General features: G+C 41.4%; 1 protein-coding gene across 1 annotated transcript in view; it reads right to left on the bottom strand.

Moving 5' to 3' along the window:
• ATP6V1H (ATPase H+ transporting V1 subunit H) overlaps window positions 1–22,520 on the bottom strand; it is a 55,217-nt gene that overhangs the window by 20,042 nt on the left and 12,655 nt on the right. Inside the window, exons 3-10 of the mRNA XM_060243795.1 lie at window positions 19,265–19,367; window positions 15,880–15,969; window positions 13,282–13,395; window positions 11,833–11,937; window positions 11,128–11,169; window positions 4,521–4,618; window positions 1,643–1,835; window positions 660–838 (exon numbers count right to left, since the gene is read on the bottom strand). Coding sequence (XP_060099778.1) covers window positions 660–838; window positions 1,643–1,835; window positions 4,521–4,618; window positions 11,128–11,169; window positions 11,833–11,937; window positions 13,282–13,395; window positions 15,880–15,969; window positions 19,265–19,367 — 924 coding nt within the window. The remainder of the gene's footprint in view (window positions 1–659; window positions 839–1,642; window positions 1,836–4,520; window positions 4,619–11,127; window positions 11,170–11,832; window positions 11,938–13,281; window positions 13,396–15,879; window positions 15,970–19,264; window positions 19,368–22,520) is intronic.

Genomic DNA, 22,520 nt, shown 5'->3' with positions numbered 1-22,520 from the left:
AGTTGTGGGCCCAGTCTACCTCAGAATCTGTTCCCACAGAGATCCTCCTCCTTCACACACAGAGACCACTCAGGAAGGCTCTGCTTAACGTTCCATCTTATAGGGAGACCCAGATAAGCCTCACACATAGCATGGCCAGGGCTGGCCCTAGACTGTCTGGCACCCTAACCAAGGCTAACCTCTGGTGCCCCTCCCGCACTGATAACACCACCAAGTCACATGGGAATGCCCTAACTGGTGCCCCCAGAAGGTAAGCGCCCATGGCGATCACCTAGTTTGCCTAGTGGCAGGGTTGGCCCTGAGCATAGCTTTCTTCATCAGTAACCCAGAGGTTTTGGCCCTGAGAAGACTGCTTGGCTCCATCTGTACAGCTGTTCCACCAGTGAAGAAAGCCTCTTTCATGGGGGGGCGGGGGGCATTAAGTGAATGATATATCAATGAGTTTGTTGGCTGAGGTTTTATACCCTCCTTGTCAACAACAATCTGAATAACTGAACTCATCTTTAATTATTATTGTGACTTCAACTTGGTTTAATGATGTTAGGGTGGCTGAAAGCTGTTATACGCCACTTAGAAGTATTTGAAAAGAAACTAAGAAATTAATATAAACAAATGAATTTGTGACAGATTCTGTTACTAAACACCACAGGCAAATTTACCTGAGGTCCTGGACACTCTCCCCGAGTTTCTCCAGCAGAAACTTGATATCCTCACTTATATCTTCATCATCATACTTCTGTTGCTCCAAGTTCTCCAGCTGCTTTAGAACTTTGCATTGGATCATGGCAAGAGCATATTCTTGACGGGTTTCTCTTTCAGTAGACTTTTCTAGAAGATTCTGGGGAGACAAGTAATAAAATGTCTTCATGAAAACCCTACCATCATTGAAGAAGACTTTTTAACTTCTCTGCACTGACACAATCAAGGGGCACTATGTGTGTGAATTTTCCCCATCACTTCCAACTAGCATACTTTGAGTTCAAAACAAAATGTGCAAATAGGCAGAAGGCACTGAGACAGGATGGTGGACTGCAATTCAAGCAGAGGAGACCACCCTTAAAGATATTACCTTTAACACTTTTTAAACTATTTCAATTATCAAGCTCAAGAAGACATGTATTAGGGCAACAGCACTCACTTCACAGCTTGTGGAGAGCCACATCTGCAGTTACCATGATCCAAAGGATCCACATTTACTTCCATCCCTGGCATGAAGTCTGCACCTCAGGGAGGCTTGCTGCTTACCCATTCGTCTGGCGCCTGCCATTTAAAGTGTGTGTGTGGGGGGGGGGACCACATGCCAAGCACAAGCCCCACTGTGCAAGGGCCTTGCCCTCTTTTCTGTAATGTGGGGCAGGTGACATACCGTGGAACAGTACTCATGGAAGTATGAAGTTATATTATATTGAGTGACACTACTGGTCCAGTTCAGGATTGCCTATTCTGACTAACAGCAGCTCTTAAAAGTCTCAGGAAGTGAAATGTCCATCCCCATACCTGCTGAGACCCTTTAACTGGAGGTGTGAGGGATTGAAGTTGGGCCTTTTGCATACGAAGTATGTGTTCTACCACTGAGCCCCTGGCTTTCCTTCTATAGCAAGAATGTTTCTTGTATAAAGGCTTTCTAGTCCACAGAACTCACCCGGAATGCTGCAAGAATGATCCTGGTCACTTTCTCTTTCACAGACTCCTGAAGAATGTCTGACAGGACTGGGACAATATTATAACGCCGTAAATATTCACACATTTGAGGACTAAATGCCAACAGCCAGATAGAGAAAATCATCTGATACTGGAGTTGGAAACCACATTTGTTACTCAGCACGCCCATGATACTGGAGGGGGGAAAAGGTCACATGAAAACATATCACTCAGCAGAAGAGAACACTTTGCTTTTGTGACCTTAAGCATCCATGTTCCCAGCACCCTTACACTGCCACTTGCCACAAAAAAAACCCTCCAAAAGTCTTAAATATCACAAAGGGCAAAGCTGTTCTTTCTCTAAGGCCATTTGGAAGCACTTCAGTCATGAATATTAGTTTATCGAATACTGAAATGTCCACATCCAGACTCTGTGCACTTGTGAAAATGTTTAGACAGATTCTAAAGAGAGCCAAATGGTAGATGATCGTTCAGCCTGAATTCAGTCTGAAGTTTTGGAGGGACTGCAGCTGCTCCAGGTTTATACAGAAGAGCTTTGAAATTTCAACATGAATTGCTAATGGTTCTGTTTCAAGGTTTTATGTTAATGTGCTTTCAACAGCAGATAGCAAAGAAACAGAAGCTCTGAAACTGGCAACAAACTTCTATGTCGCACTCCAGTCTTGTGTTAGAAAAGGGTTTAGAACAACAATTTTCCCATGTAACCCATAATTTATCTGCTGTGCAATGTTAAGCATTTACTCAAAAACAAGTCAATTGAATAGAATATACCCTCTAATAAGAATGCAAGGTTTTGTAACTGCTACTGTGATAAAAGATGTATGTGAGCTATAAGCCACTCCTAAAATTAGCATAGCTTTCAGTAATGGGACTGTTTATTATCTGATGAAGCTACTGAAAGTTCTGTTCAAAGCTTCAGGTTCCCATACAGAATTATTGCTATGAAAGATGGTCATTCTTATGCTAAAATAATAAATGTTCTTTTGCCTGAAGCTGTCATCAGATCCCAAGCTTCAATAAAGGGGCAGAACAGCAATTTTAGGGCGATGCATAACTTGGAAAATCCAGTCAGACATTGCCTAAGTTGTCACCTTTCTTCTGATGGAAGACCAGGTTTTTGTGCCAATTGACAGACTGCCCCAAACCCAAACTGTGGAGTGGGGGCCAGAAATGGAAAATAAGCCCCAAACTGTTATTGGTCTGTACCAGGGAATACACTCCAGTCCACTATCACAGAAACAGATGAACACAACAATGTCACATCCATACAACACAGGAGAGATGAGTCTCAGCAAGCTGATTCAGAGTGAGGCAGAGACTGACCCATCCCGCAACCAAGAAAAAATGAGAGGATATTCAGAATAGTGTCAGTCAACTCTAGGTAGCCTGTTTTATATTTGTTTTTTCTCCAGTCAATCTTGTTATTTGTCTTTTGTTGTAAAATACTTGCTACCTATTTGTGCTACCTGTGCAATTAGACTTTCAGCAGAATGACATTCTTCTAGAAACCAGTGTTTGATCTTGGGACAATGTCCTTCCATAAGTGACTCCAACTCATGTAAACCCATAAGACTGCTAAGCTATATAAGGAGAGGAAGACCCAAAAGAGAGGGAAGGATGGACTGACAGGAAGGGAAGCAAGCCAAGGGAACCAGAAACCATCTCTTCCAAGAATGGAATCTATCTGGTGGTAGTTGCCATCCTAGATCTGATCCAACAGGATGGGAGAGGCCAAAAATTTCCTCACAATGCTCCTCAGCTATGTAGCTCAGATGTCAAGGGAGTGAGGTAGCTGCCAGGTAAGACATAGCTTGTGACAACTATGACACCCAGAATTCTCTGAGAGACATGTGTTATCAAAGATTTCAGGTTTTCACGGCTGGTAACATCATTAGGGTTTGTAGAATCTTTCGGGCTCAAGTGCCATGTTCTACTGGAGAAAGTTTTCCTTCCAGACGTTTCGTTCTCAGCTGCGGAGAACATCCTCAGTGGCGTTGCAGCCGGAGCAGGCGCTCTGACCTTCTTGGCTGCTGTGCATTGAGTGGGGCCAGGGCTGCTGGAGAGCTGCTATTTCTAGGCTGGAGGGGGTGTGGTGAAAGGGCAATAGGTTTGCGGATGTGCCCATTGTTTGGTGGGGCTTCCTGGAAGGGTAGTGATAAGGAAACTGCTGTTGAATGTGACCATTGTTCTGTGTTAATTGCTGGGAGGGTTGGAAGGGGTGTGAAGATAAGGAAGATGGTTGTTGACTGTGCTGATTGTTCTGTGGAATATGCTGGTTGTTCTGTGACTTTCTGCAAATTAGTCTATAAATTGCAAAAAGTCACAGAACAACCAGCATATTCCACAGAACAATCAGTACAGTCAACAACCATCTTCCTTATCTTCACACCCCTTCCAACCCTCCCAGCAATTAACACAGAACAATGGTCATATTCAACAGCCAGATTCCATATCACTACCCTTCCAGGAAGCCCCACCAAACAATGGGCACATCCACAAACCTATTGCCCTTTCACCACACCCCCTCCAGCCTAGAAATAGCAGCTCTCCATCAGCCCTGGCCCCACTCAATGCACAGCAGCCAAGAAGGTCAGAGCGCCTGCTCCGGCTGCAACGCCACTGAGGATGTTCTCCGCAGCTGAGAACGAAACGTCTGGAAGGAAAACTTTCTCCAGTAGAACACGGCACTTGAGCCCGAAAGATTCTACAAACCCTAAAAACATGTGTTACATTGGTTTAGGATATACATGGAAACATGCTTCTGGGGAATTAAAAAAGAGCCAAAACACCATCAGCCCTCAGAAAACATGCCATTTATACATTAGAAGTTTCACTACTTCTGTACATCATATACTCACCAATTCACCCCATCAGATTCCACCCATGCAAAACGGTATTCATTGACCCTGAGCATCAGCTGCAGACATCCAGCAACACACTGAACATATTGTGAACTCTAAAAGAAAGATTATAGAATACTGTACGAACTCCTAATTTACCATGTCATCCTGCCAAGAGAGAGAGAAAACACCCTGCAGGCAGATGTCTGTGCCTCCTTCATGGGAATATAAAATGAGCCCATCATTGCTAGTGCCTGATGTTTTGCCACAGTTGGATCCAGCTGCTATTGCAAAAAGCATCCTCAATCTTGTTTACCAAGTCATGCAGTCAGGCCATTAATCAGCTTATTTATCAGTGCTCTAGCTAAAGCTGGTTGCAGATAGCGCTTCAAAAGAAAGTTAGGTAGCACAGACTGAAGTGTATTTCTAAGAGTGTGATGCAGTCTGAACACCTCAAAAAGCAGGATGACATCAATGCCACATCCAAGCTTGAATAATTTGACAGTGTTTTTTCTGCTGGATCCTGCCAGTTTTTCTGCTGGCAAAAGATGAGCAAAAGGTGAGCTCTTTTTGACAACCCAAAAAGTTCTGCCAGGGAATGGGGGACCCACTGGACAAGAGCAACATGGGACAGAGGCTGGAGTGAGAAAGGAATTGGGGGAGACTATGGGGAAACTGGTAGCATCTAACTCTTTAGTCTCTTCAAATTCCCCTTTTCCCTAGTCAGTCTGTTTTATAAAAAATTAATGAAAAATATACCAGTCGATCAGCACACAGGGCAACTTTTTAAAATAATGACTAAAATAAATAAAATAATACTTAGCAAGCCCTGTACTGCCTAAAATATTAATAAATGAAATTACAACAAATAAATATTATCTTGAGGTACTACTGAACGCAGACTGCAACCACCCTCACCCCACCATTATATAAATAGGATAAAAAATAAAAATATGCAAATAAGGATGCATGATTTAATAGGCAATGCTTGACTTGCAGAAGCAAGATATATCAGAATTAAAAGTATCTGCTTTACATATATCTGGCAAAGATTCCAAATAGGCAAACCAGAGACTGATCTGTGAAGCTTCATTTGTATTATGAAACATATATTCTCCAGAACCATTACAGAACTGCTACCCTCTCACAAAGGTTTCTTGATATATAGTTTTTATAGGATCCTTGAACTTCCAAGTCAAGCAGCCATGATGTTGTCCTCTACAGTATGATCTCCAGGTAGGAAAAAATGCTAAAGATCAGTACATATGAAGTGCAACATCAGTGTTCATTTTGCCATTAGTTCACAGTTTGGAAGCCATGTGACAGCATCCCAATTCTTACTCCTATTATTTGAACTGCTTGAACTTGCTGATTTACCAAAGTTCTTTGGATTATTAACCGTGGTAAACTTTAGTTTTGTTTTCACTCATGTCAGTATTCTGAGCTTATAGTGGTGCTCTGCCACTTGTCAAAGAACCCTCCCTTACAGCTCATAAGAACATAAGAACATAAGAGAAGCCATGTTAGATCAGGCCAATGGCCCATCCAGTCCAACATTCTGTGTCACACAGCGGCCAAATATATATATATATATATATATATATATATATATATATATATATATATATATATACACACACACACACACACACACACACACACACTGTGGCTAATAGCCACTGATGGACCTCTGCTCCATATTTTTATCTAACCCCTTCTTGAAGGTGGCTATGCTTGTGGACGCCACCACCTCCTGTGGCAGTGAATTCCACATGTTAATCACCCTTTGGGTGAAGAAGTACTTCCTTTTATCCGTTTTAACCTGTCTGCTCAGCAATTTCATCGAATGCCCACGAGTTCTTGTATTGTGAGAAAGGGAGAAAAGTACTTCTTTCTCTACTTTCTCCATCCCATGCATTATCTTGTAAACTTCTATCATGTCACCCCTCAGTCGACGTTTCTCCAAGCTAAAGAGCCCTAAGCGTTTCAACCTTTCTTCATAGGGAAGGTGTTCCAGCCCTTTAATCATTTTAGTTGCCCTTTTCTGAACTTTCTCCAATGCTATAATATCCTTTTTGAGGTGCGGCGACCAGAACTGCACACAGTACTCCAAATGAGACCGCACCATCGATTTATACAGAGGCATTATGATACTGGCTGATTTGTTTTCAATTCCCTTCCTAATAATTCCCAGCATGGCGTTGGCCTTTTTTATTGCAAAGGCACACTGTCTTGACATTTTCAGTGAATTATCTACCATGACCCCAAGATCTCTCTCTTGGTCTGTCTCTGCCAGTTCACACCCCATCAACTTGCATTTGTAGCTGGGATTCTTGGCTCCAATGTGCATTACTTTGCACTTGGCCACATTGAACCGCATCTGCCACGTTGACGCCCACTCACCCAGCCTCAACAGATCCCTTTGGAGTTCCTCACAATCCTCTCTGGTTCTCACCACCCTGAACAATTTAGTGTCATCCGCAAATTTGGCCACTTCACTGCTCACTCCCAACTCTAAATCATTTATGAACAAGTTAAAGAGGATGGGACCCAGTACCGAGCCCTGCGGCACCCCACTGCTTACCGTCCTCCACTGCGAAGACTGCCCATTTATACTCACTCTCTGCTTCCTATTACTCAGCCAGTTTTTGATCCACAAGAGGACCTGTCCTTTTACTCCATGACTCTCAAGCTTTCTAAGGAGCCTTTGATGAGGAACTTTATCAAAAGCTTTCTGGAAGTCAAGGTAAACAACATCTATCGGGTCTCCTTTGTCCACATGTTTGTTCACCCCCTCAAAGAAATGTAACAGGTTAGTGAGGCAAGATCTTCCCTTGCAGAACCCATGCTGAGTCTTCCTCAATAACCCGTGTTCATCAATGTGCCTACTCATTCTGTCCTTGATAATGGTTTCTACCAACTTTCCCGGTATTGAAGTCAGACTGACTGGCCTGTAATTTCCCGGATCTCCTCTGGAACCCTTTTTAAAGATGGGGGTGACATTTGCTACCTTCCAGTCCTCAGGAACGGAGGCAGATTTCAATGAAAGATTACAGATTTTTGTTAGAAGATCCACAAGTTCAACTTTGAGTTCTTTCAGAACTCTCGGATGTATGCCATCCGGACCCGGTGACTTATTAGTTTTTAATTTGTCTATTAGTTGTAGGACCTCCTCTTTTGTCACCTCAATCTGACTCAGGTCTTTCAACACCCCTTCCAATATTAGTGGTTCTGGGGCGGGCAAACACTTCTCATCTTCCACGGTGAAGACGGAGGCAAAAAATGCATTCAGCTTCTCAGCCATTTCCCCATCCTCCTTCAGTAATCCTTTTACCCCATGGTCATCCAAGGGCCCCACTGCTTCCCTGGCTGGTTTCCTACTTCTAATATATTTGAAGAAATTTTTATTGTTGGTCTTTATGTTTTTTGCAATATGCTCCTCATAGTCCCTTTTTGCCTGCCTGATCACAGTCTTGCATTTGATTTGCCACTGCCTGTGTTCCCTTTTATTAATCTCACTTGGACTGGTTTTCCACCGCTTAAAGGAGTCCTTCTTACCTTTTACAGCTTCCATTACTTTGTTTGTTAACCATGCTGGCCTCTTCTTATACCTGTTTGTGCCTTTCCTAACTTGTGGTATGTATTTTATCTGAGCTTCTAGGATTATAGTTTTAAATAGTCTCCAAGCTTCCCCAAGGGTTTTGACCGTATTTACCTTTCCTTTCAGTTTCCTCCTCACTTGCCTCCTCATCTCAGAGAATTTACCCCTTTTAAAGTTAAATGTGGTTGTGGCGGTCTTTTTGGGCAACTCCCTATTTATACAAATGGTGAAATCAATAACATTATGGTCACTGTTCCCAAGCGGCGCAATCACTTTTACGTCTCTCACCAAGTCTTGGGCATTACTTAGGACCAGATCCAGGATCGCCCCACCCCTGGTAGGTTCTGAGACCATCTGCTCCATAGCACAGTCATTGAGAGCATCAAGAAACTCAATCTCTTTCTCTCGACCAGAACACATATTGACCCAATCAATCTGCGGGTAGTTAAAATCACCTATTACGACACAGTTTTTACGTTTAGCCGCTATCTTTAATCCCTCCATCATATTATAATCGTCCTCTCTCTTTTGATTTGGTGGGCGATAACAAACTCCCATAGTTAAATTTCCTTTTGGGCCCTCTATTTCAACCCAAAGCATTTCTAAAAGGGAATCTAATTCTCTGACCTCAGTCTTACTGGACCGTATATCCTCTCTGACATACAGAGCCACCCCACCTCCAACCCTTCCCTCCCTATCCTTCCGATATAACTTATATCCAGGAATCACCGTGTCCCACTGATTCTCCTCATTCCACCAAGTTTCTGAAATTCCCACAATGTCTATGTTTTCTCCCAACACTAAACATTCCAATTCACCAATTTTACTTCGGACACTTCTAGCATTTGCATACAAACATTTATAATTTCCCAAGCAAGCTAGGCCCGCCACCTCTCTCCTGCCGCCTCGAGACTCTAGCAGACAGTCCATACTGTTTGTCACCATCACAGTGGACAACTCTGATCCGTTACACGGTAGAAAAATAGAAGCCAACCCTTCATCTCTTTGAGACGAGTCCTCCCGAACCAGAGACATTCCATCTCCTGTCGGCTTTCCCCCAAGATTTAGTTTAAAAACTGCTCTGCCACCTTTTTGATTTTAAGCGCCAGCAGCTCAGAGGTGTTCCTTTTAAACCTGGGTATGAAATATAAACCAGAAGTTTCTTAACCATAGGAAAGGTGGAAGGAAAAAAGGATTTTCTTCCTTACATTCAAATTATTTGAGTGTGAATATGGGCTCAGATTGGAAAGTAACACATATCTAGAATACACCTGTCTTCCTAATCATGCACAGTAATACATGATTCAGATACAAGTCTCACCACACAACTCTTCCCTGACAAAGCCTTTGGAGCTGATCAAACTACCCATCCTTTTTCTGCACCATTTCATGTTAGTCTCCATAACCTTGAGAACCAAACCTCTATAAAATGGACCTCAAGGTACACCATTAGAACTCCAAAAGCTGCATGGCAGCTAATAGGGCCTCTGATGACTACATCAAGTCTAAAGCAACTTACACTAAGAGACATAAGAGACAAGGCTACATTGGTTCCCTACGGAAAGTTTGACAGTCTGAACTGACTGAAAAAGGAAGCCCATTGCTTACCATTCTTCTTTTCCACATCCTGGAAGAAGAATGTTGTAATTTGTATTAATCACTGTCACTTCCTCCTTCAAGGCTAAGTCTCAATATGATTGGAAGGATGCTCTGAACAATCCAATAATAATACTACTAATAAACCATGACACACATACACACCCATTCCAAGAATAAATTATCACTGTACCGGATTCTTCATCTGATGAAGTGTGCTTAGAAAGTACACAAAAGCTTACGTTCTGAATAAAACTAATCTGGTTTTAAAGGTGCAATTGACTCCTATTTTGTTCTACTACTTCAGACCAACACGGCTGACTACTTGGATTTATGCTGCTCCAGTTTAGTTTGAATGTTTTTATTTCTTGGAGACATCTAGTGGCAACTCTGAGTACTACAGATCTGAGACAAATGGCATGTCACTGCCCGAATGCAGCCTTGGTGTTTTTAGTGTTTTAGAACAGAAAGCATGAACCTGACCACTGAATTCAATGCTGAAAGAGTCGTTTTTATGAAATGCAAGGTTTGTATAAATATGACACTTACATTCTTTGCAGAACTCATATAACAACACCCCCTCCATTAACTACAGTGAATAACTAGAGAGTTTCCTTTTAAAACATCAGTATTGTTTCTGCCATGCTCTTTAAGACAGATATATGATATACTCTGATAAAAAGAATCAAGGTGCAGTTTTTTAAGACAAGTAAAGGAAAATTCTGTGCCCAGGCCAAAGACCTAAAAAACCCTTTGATTTGCATCTCAATCTCAGATAGGAACAGAAAGGAGAAGAAGAATATCATGTCTACAACCCTCGTCTATGAAAATGCACACCAAACAAAATTTAAAATTGCACAAAGAGAAAAGCATATTTATACTACAACCTCACCCTTTTCACACTAACAATGCCACTTGCACGGGGTGCATGGCCAAAATTATAGTGTTTCACTTATGAATGTCCATTATGGCTTGTGAGTCATTTGTCTGCGGCCAGTGGCCAAGCTCTGTATTTTTGGGTGTTCATAAAAAATTCAAGGGGGCTGACAACAGCCCTTTAAGCAGATTTGACAGTTTGGATCTTCACTACAACATATACATCAATGTGCTCTCTACCCTCTTGGGAAAGTTATGAGACTCTCAGCTTTCTCTGAGTGTGTCTTTCAAATGCAATTTTATCACAGTTATGAGTTACTGAAATGCACAGGAAACTGCCTCTCAACAACAATCTAGTATACTACTCTCATCAAAGCCCACATTCCCTTTACTACAAAGGATTTGATACTACAATCCAAAATATACTCCCAGAGTCTCGCTGAACTGTGAGTAAGTATACTTATGAGCTATAGTCATTCAGGTTCCATTATTCACAAAATTGCCCACGAACATATTTCAAAAAGAACTTACCAAAATATGTAAGATACTTACATCAGTTCCAGGTTCATTAGCACTTCCAATGCCACGTAGTTTCTAATATATGAGGGGAAAAGTTAGGTTCTAAAGATTCTCAGACACTAGGAGATAATCCTACATGTATAATGCTACATGCACACCCTAACAGATAACACAAAAAGATGGAGCATTTTTGCCTTCTATAGCTAACAGCAGAGCCATCTCAATACACCAGAATCACATATCAGGTGGTCTACATGGTGTTTCCAAGCTTGTTGACTTGACATAGTGACTCAAAATTAACTATGGGACACAACCTGGAGTTGCACTGGGACTCTCAGGTGTTCCGCTTTAACCACACTGGCTTTAATAATGGATATTATACACTATTAGAGGTTTCAATAATTAGAGCTATCTATGCAAATTATGTTTCTCACATCATACCATAGTTTAACCGTTTTGACTTGAACGCAAAGTAATTATGGGATTAATCCCATAAAAAGGTCTTCCTTGCAAGCTCCATTAAGTTCAATCAATTTTGTTCAGTAGCATTTCTCAGTGAATATGCCCTTTATGCTACCATCCCAAGCACAGCTACAGCCTTCCCAGCCCACAGACTTCAGTGAACTTAGAAGGATGTGGCTCTGTTTAGGATGGCACTCTTAATGAGTTTAAATCCCAGCAGTCTGATTTGTAGTACAATTTTTTTTTTTACAAAAGTAATACACTATTATTGTCTACCTGTGAACTCAGCTGGGTTTTAATCCAATTGAAGTAGTAATTTAAGTCACTGCCTTCCATCAGTTCTCTTCCCCAAGCTGCCAGTTTAGCAATAATTCTGGCTGCCTGAAAGACAATGCGGAAAATAAAAACTTCAGCCTTGCACAGCCAAAGACACTGAAATGAAGAATCCTGAAAGACAATGGAACTAAAGAGCAACGTTAAAACATAGATTTGTCAAGGTTTAGTTGTAAAACATAAAACGAATGTCAAGGTTTAGTCCACCATATTTTTGGACCAAACGATCGACACATTTAAAAGCAAATTAATCCACACAGACTGTGAAAAAACGATGTGGCAAGTAGTCTCCGCCCTCTCCCACTCAGCAGACTACATGGTCAAAAGAGTGGCCTGGGAACTTCCTTGACAGCAAGTTCAGCTTCAACAAGCCTTCAGGAATATAGCTAATATAACTAGCCTAACTATCAGCCATGGCAGCTCCTTCACCAATATAAGTGGAAGTTGTTCCTTTATGGTCTGCTTTTCTCAGAGAGACTCAAGATGGAAGTCGTGAGACCTGTTTTAGCTCCTTTTGCCTAGCCAGATTCTCAAATGCCTCTCACAAATCTGTGAAAAAGTATGAAAAAAAGAGCAAAATGCATATGTAAGAATCCTTTTTTTAAAGTAAATTGCTTTTACAGATGGAAAGGGGTCCAAAAGCATGCAATCAGCCATTCAGGAGGCTGGAATTCTAGCTAGGTTAGTAAAATAAAAAAATAGTTTGGTGTAGTGGTTAAGTGCATGGACTCTTATCTGGGAGAATCGAGTTTGATTCCCCACTCCTCCACTTGCACCTGCTGGAATGGCCTTGGGTCAGCCATAGCTCTGGCAGAGGTTATCCTTGAAAGGGCAGCTGCTGTGAGAGCCCTCTCAGCCCCACCCACCTCACAGGGTGTTTGTTGTGGGGGAGGAAGATAAAGGAGATTGTGAGCTGCTCTGAGACTCTGAGTGGAGGGCGGAATATAAATCAAAGGTCGTCGTCTTCTTTATGGACTTTTCCCATTATAAAGGCTCAGGTGAGACACTGCATTCTTTTCCAGTTAAAATGAGAATATGATCGTTTAATCCAAACACCCAAGAAAGAACAAACACCACTTCCAAAAGGTACTCAGGTTGGGACTTGGATCATTCTTTCCAGGCAGAGCCATAAATCGTGGGAAACCACTGAGAAGGTTTCTCTTCTCTTTCCTTGGAAACTGGAGTGGTGGTATCATAGGACTCTTTCAGTACAACCCTTAGTTGTATTTGCAAGGGCTGACAGAACCAGCTTTGCAGCACTGCAGACCAGAGACTTCCTGCACTGCTTTAATACTCCACACCCTCCCATGGAGTAAGACTGTCACATTTAAACATTTCAAAAGTATCCTTCCTCCTCCTGAATTCAGGATGTCTGACCAATGAAAAGCTTACCATATGCACCGTGAAAAGATCCTGACGGTTCAACATGGGCAGGAAGTAGGACCACGCGGTGTTTTTGCTTCGTTTTGCATAGTCAAAGAAAATACTAACACGTTGGTGATTTTCCTGTAAGAAGCATAAGACAGAGAAGTATGCAGTTGCTAACCAGACTATGGGACCAAGTACTGCAAAGGTTTTTGAACCAATTAAGGAAATTGAGACAAATTGCATAAATCAAGGGTTATTGAATAAAGGAGTACAAGTCCAGGTACTGCCACAAAATCAACCACTGGGACAATGGTCCCCTGACAAATGCCTGCCTAGCAAGCAGTAATGTTCATGGCAGAGAGGAGGATCTGGAGCTCATTGGGGAAGACAGCCTTTTCCTGGGCTATGCATCCTATTGAGTTACACTGATAGAAAAACTCATATTAAATCAGGGAAATGATCTGCCTGCTCTCCTTGATATGGATTGACTGCAGTGCTGGAGTACTGCCTTCCATCCTCACATCTTAAGAAAAAGCCAGGAAAACACAGCGGAGGGGGGGGAAATGATCTGATGTTTGGAGAAAATTACATATGATGAAAGACTAGAGCAGGGATGTCTAACTCATTTGTTATGAGGGCTGGATCTAACATAAATGAGACCTTGTCAGGCTGGGTCATCTGTGTCATTAAATGTAATGTGAGGTAGCGGAGATAAAAACTTTATAAAGGACACAGGCAAACACAATTAAAAGATTAACACTCCTACAATATTTTATTTAACATGATAACTGACACCTCTTGTTCTGAATTACTGCGTCAAAATCTGGAGACAATGTCTGTGCTGTAGAGTATGCTGTTCAGGTGTTGTTCAGGTGTGTAGCTGTAAGTTGAAAACCTAGTACTGATTTTTTTTTTTACATTAATTACAGAAATCTCATGGTTAATGCTTTGAACCTAAGACCAAGGGCAGTGTCTCATATAACAGTGACCTTCTGCTGAGGGGATATGCCATGAAGGATTGTAAAGAATTCTTCCCATTTAAAGTACTTGGAAATAATATTTAAGGTAGTACAGCTTCTAACAATATCAGCCCTATCTGTAGATCGTTGCCCAACGCAAGAACTGTGGGGTTTGTTTTAAAAATAGTGACAAACAACAGTCCATGCCCCGTGCTGCAAACTGCAGATACTTTCCTCAACACACTCGTACTTGTTAATATCCTTCTATGTGAAGCTGGATCTACATGCAGAGTGAAGTCCGTAGTCTATCACATCCTTAAAGCATGAAATGTGTAACTATGGTTGGATCCAGCAAGTTTTTTCATGCAACCTCACCTAATTCTTCTCAGTGCTACTAACAGCCAAATTGCTGGTTAGAGACAACAGTAGTTTTGAATTCTTACCTAGATTTCAAAGCAGCTTACAAATATAGACCAATACAAAATAGTCAGACAAAACTAATTGTAGATCAGGGTGGTGGGTTTTCTTTTAGACCAGCCATATCCAATGAAACACATGATGAGAACTAGCAGTCTTGTAAAAATATCTGCAAATCTAACTCTAATGCAAAAGTGATGCTTTACAGAAATTTTTAATGACCAATAGACATTAACCTTTAAAATCTTCCCAAAAAAACATACTATTATTGATGTTCATAAATGCCTACCCAGTTTGCTCCTGAAATTTTTTTCCCAATTATGGATTTCCACAGAAGAATACCTGCAAAACGTTCTCTGAAGGCTTTTTTTTTTTAAAGGAAGAAGTGTACAGATGGGACTCATTCAGAGCATCTTAATGCCCTATAGAAGACCTGGGGCATCAGTAATTTGAATCAGTAACATCAGTAATTTGAACTGAAACCAGAATTTAACAGGATACCAGTGTAGCTTCATGAAGACAACTACAGCCAATTTCTCCAGCTAGTTCATATCATCATCCAGGTTGCTTAAATTCTGGACCAGAAAAAGTTTTTGAACAAAGGCCACACCAAGCAAAGTACATTACAGTAACCTAAACTAAAGACTACAGTAAGCATATAGAATGGAAAGCAGGTCAGGTCATTCAGTTGTTCCCATAAACAATGAACTTGTACAATATATTTAGAATTAGGTTCCTAGGCAAATGGATGTTTGGAATATAACAGATTAATAATTTGCATTTGACTTATTCATTTATACCACATTTAGTCTTGAAATGTCTGTGGTATTTGAAGTGTTCAATGCATTGTAGCCTATAACATATGAATACACATAATTTTTTAAAAAGAAAAAAGGTTGACTAATTCATTTATTAACAGTTTGAGCCACTCTTCTTTGTAGCTGTAAGTTTAACTTTACATCATTGATTATACTACTAGTACATTCTACACATTTTTTGGACATGGGCTGTGGAAGTAGAAACTAGCAGCAGTTGTTCACAAAAAAGTTCATTTCAGTGCTGCTATGCAACATCCAGAAACTTCAGTGGAGAGCACAATCCCATTAAAATCAAATAAGGCTGCTTGCCAGGTAGCATCCAGCCTTTTAAAACAATATTAAGCAGAGAGCAAGTGAAAAGCCACCTACATTGAAATAAGACACCCACATATCAAGAGTTAAAACATTTAAAAAGTTAATTAACTTACCTGCAGCATATCATCAACCATAGTTAAAATGTACTGAACTGTCTGTTCCTTGGAGATATGAGTCATCAGGTTTATGAATGTTTTAGCACACTAGAAAAAAGTATTTCAAGAAATTAAAGTATTAGCAACTGTTTTCATTCTCATTTTACCATACGATTTTGAAAACACAGGTAATGCAGAAAACATTCTTTAAAATCTGAACTTGTCTGACTTCAGTATTTATTTACTGCAATTTATATACCACTTTTCTGCTGTAATACCATCCAAGGCCGTTTACAAGCAAAATTATATAAAAATGTCAAAGCACTAAAAAGATATGATCACTATAACAAAAGAACACAATCTAAAGCAATAAGAAAACAGTCAAGAACATGAACAGCATCAATAAGAATTTTAAAACAGGTGTGGTTAGAAAACACCAGCAGTTTAAAATTCATTCCATGAATCAGAATCAGTTCCTGGAATTTATGCAGAAACACTAACCCTAGTTATGGGATTTTCAATGCCTGATGGTTGCAACACAACAAGTTCACCCCCAGAACCCCGCTAGCTTCCATCCTGAGTAGCTCTCTCAGCATGGACTCACCAGCTACACTCAGGTCTTGGGGAGGTTCATACTTGAGAATGTGATCCTTCAATTACTTTGGACTTGCGTCATTCAGGGCTTTAAGAGTAAAAATCTTTAAAACCCTCAAGTATTGTACTTGTACTGAAGTTCTGAATATAGTAGGGACTTCCTTCCAAACACATGACTACTGTACGCTCCATTAATTTGATTAGTTCTTTCAGTGGAATGCACAATGAGTAATAACAATGGTTGCTTGATTATACACCCAAGAGTGAGTGATGGGGAAAAGAACCAAAGAGCATACAGTGTTGAATTCATGCCCTGGAGACTAAATATAAGAAGTTTTATGTGACCAGAGTCTGATTGGTAGAATAGTGCGGACATTTAACAAGTGACAGCATTTATATTAAGTTTGATTCATAAAAGGAGAAGCAGCTAAGAGACAATTCTCAAGGCAGCTCTGTCTGCTGAATGCCTCCCATGAAACTAAATATGCAGGTTGCTTCTTAAGTATACCATCATGAGAAAGAAAGTTAGGGTCATTCCTTCTATTTATGGTGAGCTATCATGGCTGTTTCTCCTCTGCTTTTCACAGGACAGAGCGGTAAGAAAGAGACAAGAGACACACTTCTGTGAAACAGGTTGGCTCCAAACTTGCAGCCCAAACGATGTATGGATTACAGTTTAAAAGACATGATTATTGGATTATAACCTTTTCCCCCTATGACTAAGAAGAAATACCATGAAGATGGATTATAACTTTTGAGTTTTTCAGAGAAAGATTTTCTAATAGACAAAGTTTATTACCTTATAACAAATTAGATTAAATAATAATATGGGGACGTTTGATAAGGGGGCATGCACTGCTGGGGGTCACAAAAGGGGGTGGGGTGGAGAAAATGTTACATATGTGCACTAACATTTAATGACAAATGAAGATATGTTATTACAATATATTACAATAAACTGGTTAAAAAAAAAACTTGCAGCCCAAGCAATGAAGAGGCAAGGAGACAGCGAGTCAACCCCACCACCCATAACAAGAACATGCAATGACCATGGATGAACTTCAGAATTGAAAGCAGACATGATTTTATTGGTTACAGTAGCTGTCAGAGCCTTAGCACAGCATGCAGCCACAGATCCAGGCATCGGATGACCCACCTGCCACCCAAAGTACTCCAACCCAACCCACCTGCTGGGAGGGGAATACCATGGGATAGCAAGATGTAGAATTCCACATGGGCAAAAGCCACAGTGTGCTCTCTCCTGTTACTTGAAGGTAAGGATACCTTGACAGCCCCCAAGCTGGGCATGTCCTGTCACCCCAAAATCCCTTAAGGGGATCCCTGAAGATTAGGGAAAACAGGCATATAGGCCACCTTCCCCTCAAAAATGGGTCAGGCCCCATGCTGATCCAGCTCAATGCAGCTGTGACAGAGGAAAAAGAATAATGTAACACAGCAAACATGGATTATACAGGAAAACTCCCACACAGTACCCCTGAAACACTGAAACAAAGGGAGGGACGGGTGGGGAAATCCATGAGGCCAACTGACACCAATGGCACAGCAGGGCCCTTTTTAAGCTGGCAGGGTGGTCCAGAAGGAAGACTCCTTCTGTATGGCCCACTGGCACAGGTCCCACCTCCAGCCAAACCAGGGATAGCCTGATTACTGGGGGGAGGGGGAGAAGCTGAGGGAGGCCTGTACAGGGGCCAAGGTCTTCCCAGCCATTACCCACCGGGTCACCAGCTCTTGCAAAGGCAAAAAACTGCATCACTTCACTCTTCCCTGTCCCCTCATCAGCCCACAAACCGGGCCCAGATAAGTCTAGGCTTCTGTGAATGGAATTTATGGAAGCTGGATTTTTGCTGTCTTCTAACTACAGCCCCCTATCCCCTTTGCTTTGGCACAAGCAGAGCAAGTCTCAAAGCCAAGCTTGCGCCATTCCTGCAAAGAAGAACCTCACTGACAGCAGACAGGAAGGGCAGGTGGTGACAGCAGACAGGGAAGGAAACTGCAGAAAAGTAGAATCAGAATGCACAATCACCTTTCATGCACTACTGAGAACATTCGTCAACTGCTTGAATACAAATGAACAGTTTGTCAAATATTCAGCTCTGCTGATTGCAACTTGCAAACAACTTATGAACTATATCCTTGAGGCAAACAAGGTGCTTTACCTTGCTTTCAGCCAAAAAAATGATGCCCAAAGCAGCTTTATATCATTTTAATACTAATCTCAATATCAGTTAAAATATGATGAAACAAGCAGAGTCCCCTTGAGGCACAGGGGACAGAGTGGTGCCTGCCTGCTGCCTCTTTTCCAGCTGGCATTGCTGAGAGCAGTGGGTAGCTGGGAGGAGGGGGCTCTGAGCTGGAGCTCTACCCAGGTGTACCTGGGTAGTGTACCAAGGTGCTACCTCTACTGTATTTGTATGAACCAATTCCTACAAGCTGGAGTTAATTACAATTTTTTGTATTTCTAAATAAATCTTCATAAATGTATTGGTTTTATGCTTGTAGCCAACAATGTCTTTTCACCATGTTTCACTTTGCATCAATTCACAAAGCCAGCTACAACCTCACTCTGAGGTTAAGTGCTTAATTTGCAATGGGGCTTACTGATGGAGCTGCCCAGATTTTACCTTTATTCATAAGAAAACACATTAAAATCTTTTATAATGATTCCAACCCATCACAAGATGGCTGTGACACCATCTAACAGGAATGCAAACCTTGCAAAACTAAAATAAAACTTCTAAATTACTGAACTGCTAGAACAGGAAGCTCCTTTCAAGGAATGCTAAATTACCTGGTGGCCTTCAGTTTGTAACAACTCCTGTTTCTCTTCTGGGCTTCTTTTCTTTTCAAATTTTTGAATAAAGTCACAGTCTTCAGCTGAAATCATCTGCCCCCTGGAACGAAAACATGCAGATCATAAGATGGCTTACAGCATCACATTAAGCTTTACACTATTGAAAAGTAGAGATGGGCATGAACCAGCTCATGAGCCAAAATTCAGGATGAACTTGAGCTGGTTTGGAGCTTGGGAACCGATGTTCAGAGAAGGCATCTTCCCTGAACATTTACCTGACTCTCAGCCAATTTGATTAAGCTGTTTGTGGCCAGCCATTTAAACTTAACAGCTGAGGTGCTGGGTCCACCTCTCAATTGTTAGGTTTAAATGGCTGGCTGGCAGTCTTTTAATCCTTCTGTTTTGCCTTTAAAGCAGTGGGGAGCAAAACTGATTTAACCTTTCAATTAGGCCCCCACAGTTTTAAGGCGGGAGTGAAACTGAAGGGTTAAATGAAGCTACTTCTTAGGCTATCCTCACCTCTTTTCTCCCGGCAAGCCATTTCCAGGAGAAAGAGGGAAGGAAAGTCCTTTCCCAGGTGATCCCCCTTTCTCCTGGCCCTGGAAAGCTGTGGCTAGGCAAAAGGTAGAAGGCAAGTCCCTTCCAGGGTGGTCCCCACCTTCTTTCTCCCAGCTACAGCAAGCCACAGCCGGGAGAAAGGGGAAACTGAACTTGCCGAACCAGTTTGGTTCGTGTGGGGCCCATTTGGTTCAGAATTCAGCTTGACTGCCACCCCAAATTGCCCTTCTGAGGTTCGCACTCATCTCTATTAATAAATTCAATGTTTTCAATTTATATTATCATAAACATAGCATGTTAACTATAAGCAAAATAGACACGTTTTCAAAATGCCATATTATTGAGCCCGTATTGTGTGTATACACACTCAGTATGTATAGAAATTATCTTTTTTCAGATATAGATTCTCTTAAATAAATAGCTTCATTCTTAACTCTAAGCAGATCCTTATCTACTAGCTGCCACAGTACATTGGGTCACATGGGGTAGCTGCTGTTGAATAGCAGCAAGCAGCTTGGCCTGGGTAGCTCATGCAAGTCATGTGGTTGCAAATGCTGGTCCTGATGAGTCTTCTTCCTCAAAGGTCAAAATAACCCTGGAAAGAACTCTGCACACTCCTCTTCCTTTGATAGAGTTTGGAGGTGGGGACATTCTTGTGGTTGCCTAGCAACTTCCCCAATGGCCACTGAGCAAGCATCCATTTCTTAAAACTACAGGCAGAACTGGTATTATTTGAAGTGCTTTTACACATACTCCATGGTTTTATTTTAAGAGTTCAGTTTTTTCAGCAAAGCTGGAGCAATTTTCAAGTTCCTAGAAAGATCTGTCTTACATGTTTAGGGCTCCAGTCTCCAGATTTAAGTATCCATAGATTTGGTCGTATTGAGAATTACATATATTGATGAAAAGAGAGGGACCCTAAAAAACTTGTGGGACATCTCATTTTGCCTTGTATCTCATCCTTCCTTATTTCCTCTTTACCTTCTCCTTGCAGTCTCATAACCTCTCTCCTTTTTCTGCTTCCATCTCTCTTTCCCACCAACCAGCCAACCTACTTTTTATTTGTCCCTCACCCTCAGTTATATTTATTTATTTGCATTTGCATTCTGCCCTCCCCACAAGCAGACTCAGGGCAGATCAAAAGAATTTAATTTAAACCCTACCTTTCTCCCCAGTGGGGACCAAAGGATCTTGCATCATTCTCCTCTCCTCTATTTTATCTTCACAACAACACTGTAAAATAGGTTAGGCTGAGAATGCTGGCCTAAAGTCACCAAGTGAGCTTCTGTAGAATGGAGATTTGAACCTGGGTCCCCCAGATCCTAGCCTGAAACTCCAACCATTGGCTTCCATGTGGTGGCTGCTGAAGAATAAAAGCGAGCAGCCAGTCCTGGGTAAGTCATGAAAGTTGCATTTTATCCTCATAAAAACACTGTGAAGTAGGTTATGTGACTATCCCAAATTCCCCTGGTAAGCTTCTGCAGCACAGTGGAGATTTGAACCTAAATCTCCCACATCCTAATCTGAATCCCTAACCACTGCCCTACAGTGGCTTTTGGTGGTGGCTGTTGTTGAACAGTAGTGAGCAGCCAGGCCTGCCAGTGATTGTTGCAGAGACTGGCCCCATAACAGGCCTTAATCAAGCACTGCCACTGCCTTTTACTGACAGAAACTGTGAAGTAGGTTATGTGACTATCCCAAATTCCCCTGGTAAGCTTCTGCAGCACAGTGGAGATTTGAACCTAAATCTCCCACATCCTAATCTGAATCCCTAACCTTTTCTGCCTTTTACTGACAGAAACCAAGGCTTGAAGACTGGCAATGTTGTTATAATTGCCTAGCAACCCTTACAATAGCCACTGAAAGGTCATTCATTTTTTTTAAGCTTCAGGTGTTCCTATTATTGTTGTTATATTGAATCTCTCCTTTTTTAAAGATTTCAGATTTTTCCCCCTGCAAACCTGAGGCTTTATTCAAATTTGTAGGAAGATCTCTCTTGTCTGTTCATGGCTCTAGTCTCTAGACTTAAGTATCCACAGATTCAGCCACGTTGAGAATTAGATATATTGATAGCACATGTTGATATGTTAATCAAGTCTGACCTATATGATGCATTTTATATTGTTAAAGCAACAAAAGAAATTTAGGATTGATAAGGAGGTAGGTATTGCATGTACTTTTTTTTCCCAAAAGTTTCATTTTTTCCCATGGAATTCCCCCTGCCTCCCAGTCCATTGCTTTACTGTTCCACTGTGAAACACAAAACGTGGACTCACAACAGTATTCCACCTTATGGAATAAGTAGAGATTGGTATCAGCAGTGGAACCCAGCAAATTTGTGAAGCATCATACCAACATAGGTAACTTCATTGTAGAATATATTGTCTCGTCTCTTTATGGACCATTTGGAATCAATTACCAAGACAGATGCTGACAGGATCCTGGGATCTGTGATGGCCACTACTTGTGCCCCAGGCGCTTGTCCATCTTGGCTGCTAAAATCATGTAAGAACCACATCACTGAAACTTTGGTGGCCATCAAAAATCAACCTTTAATTCTGAGCACCTTTTCTCAGCCATTCAAAGAGGTAGTATTCCACCCATTACTTAAACCATCCCTACAGAAAAACAATGTGGTCACTTATTGCCAATTCTCTAATCTACCCTTTCTGGACAAAGTGCTTGAGACAGCAGT

The sequence above is a fragment of the Heteronotia binoei genome, chromosome 7 (genome assembly GCF_032191835.1).
Source record: "Heteronotia binoei isolate CCM8104 ecotype False Entrance Well chromosome 7, APGP_CSIRO_Hbin_v1, whole genome shotgun sequence".
In the NCBI taxonomy this organism is placed as follows: Eukaryota; Metazoa; Chordata; class Lepidosauria; order Squamata; family Gekkonidae; genus Heteronotia; species Heteronotia binoei.
This window is presented reverse-complemented; position numbering and strand designations above follow the sequence as displayed.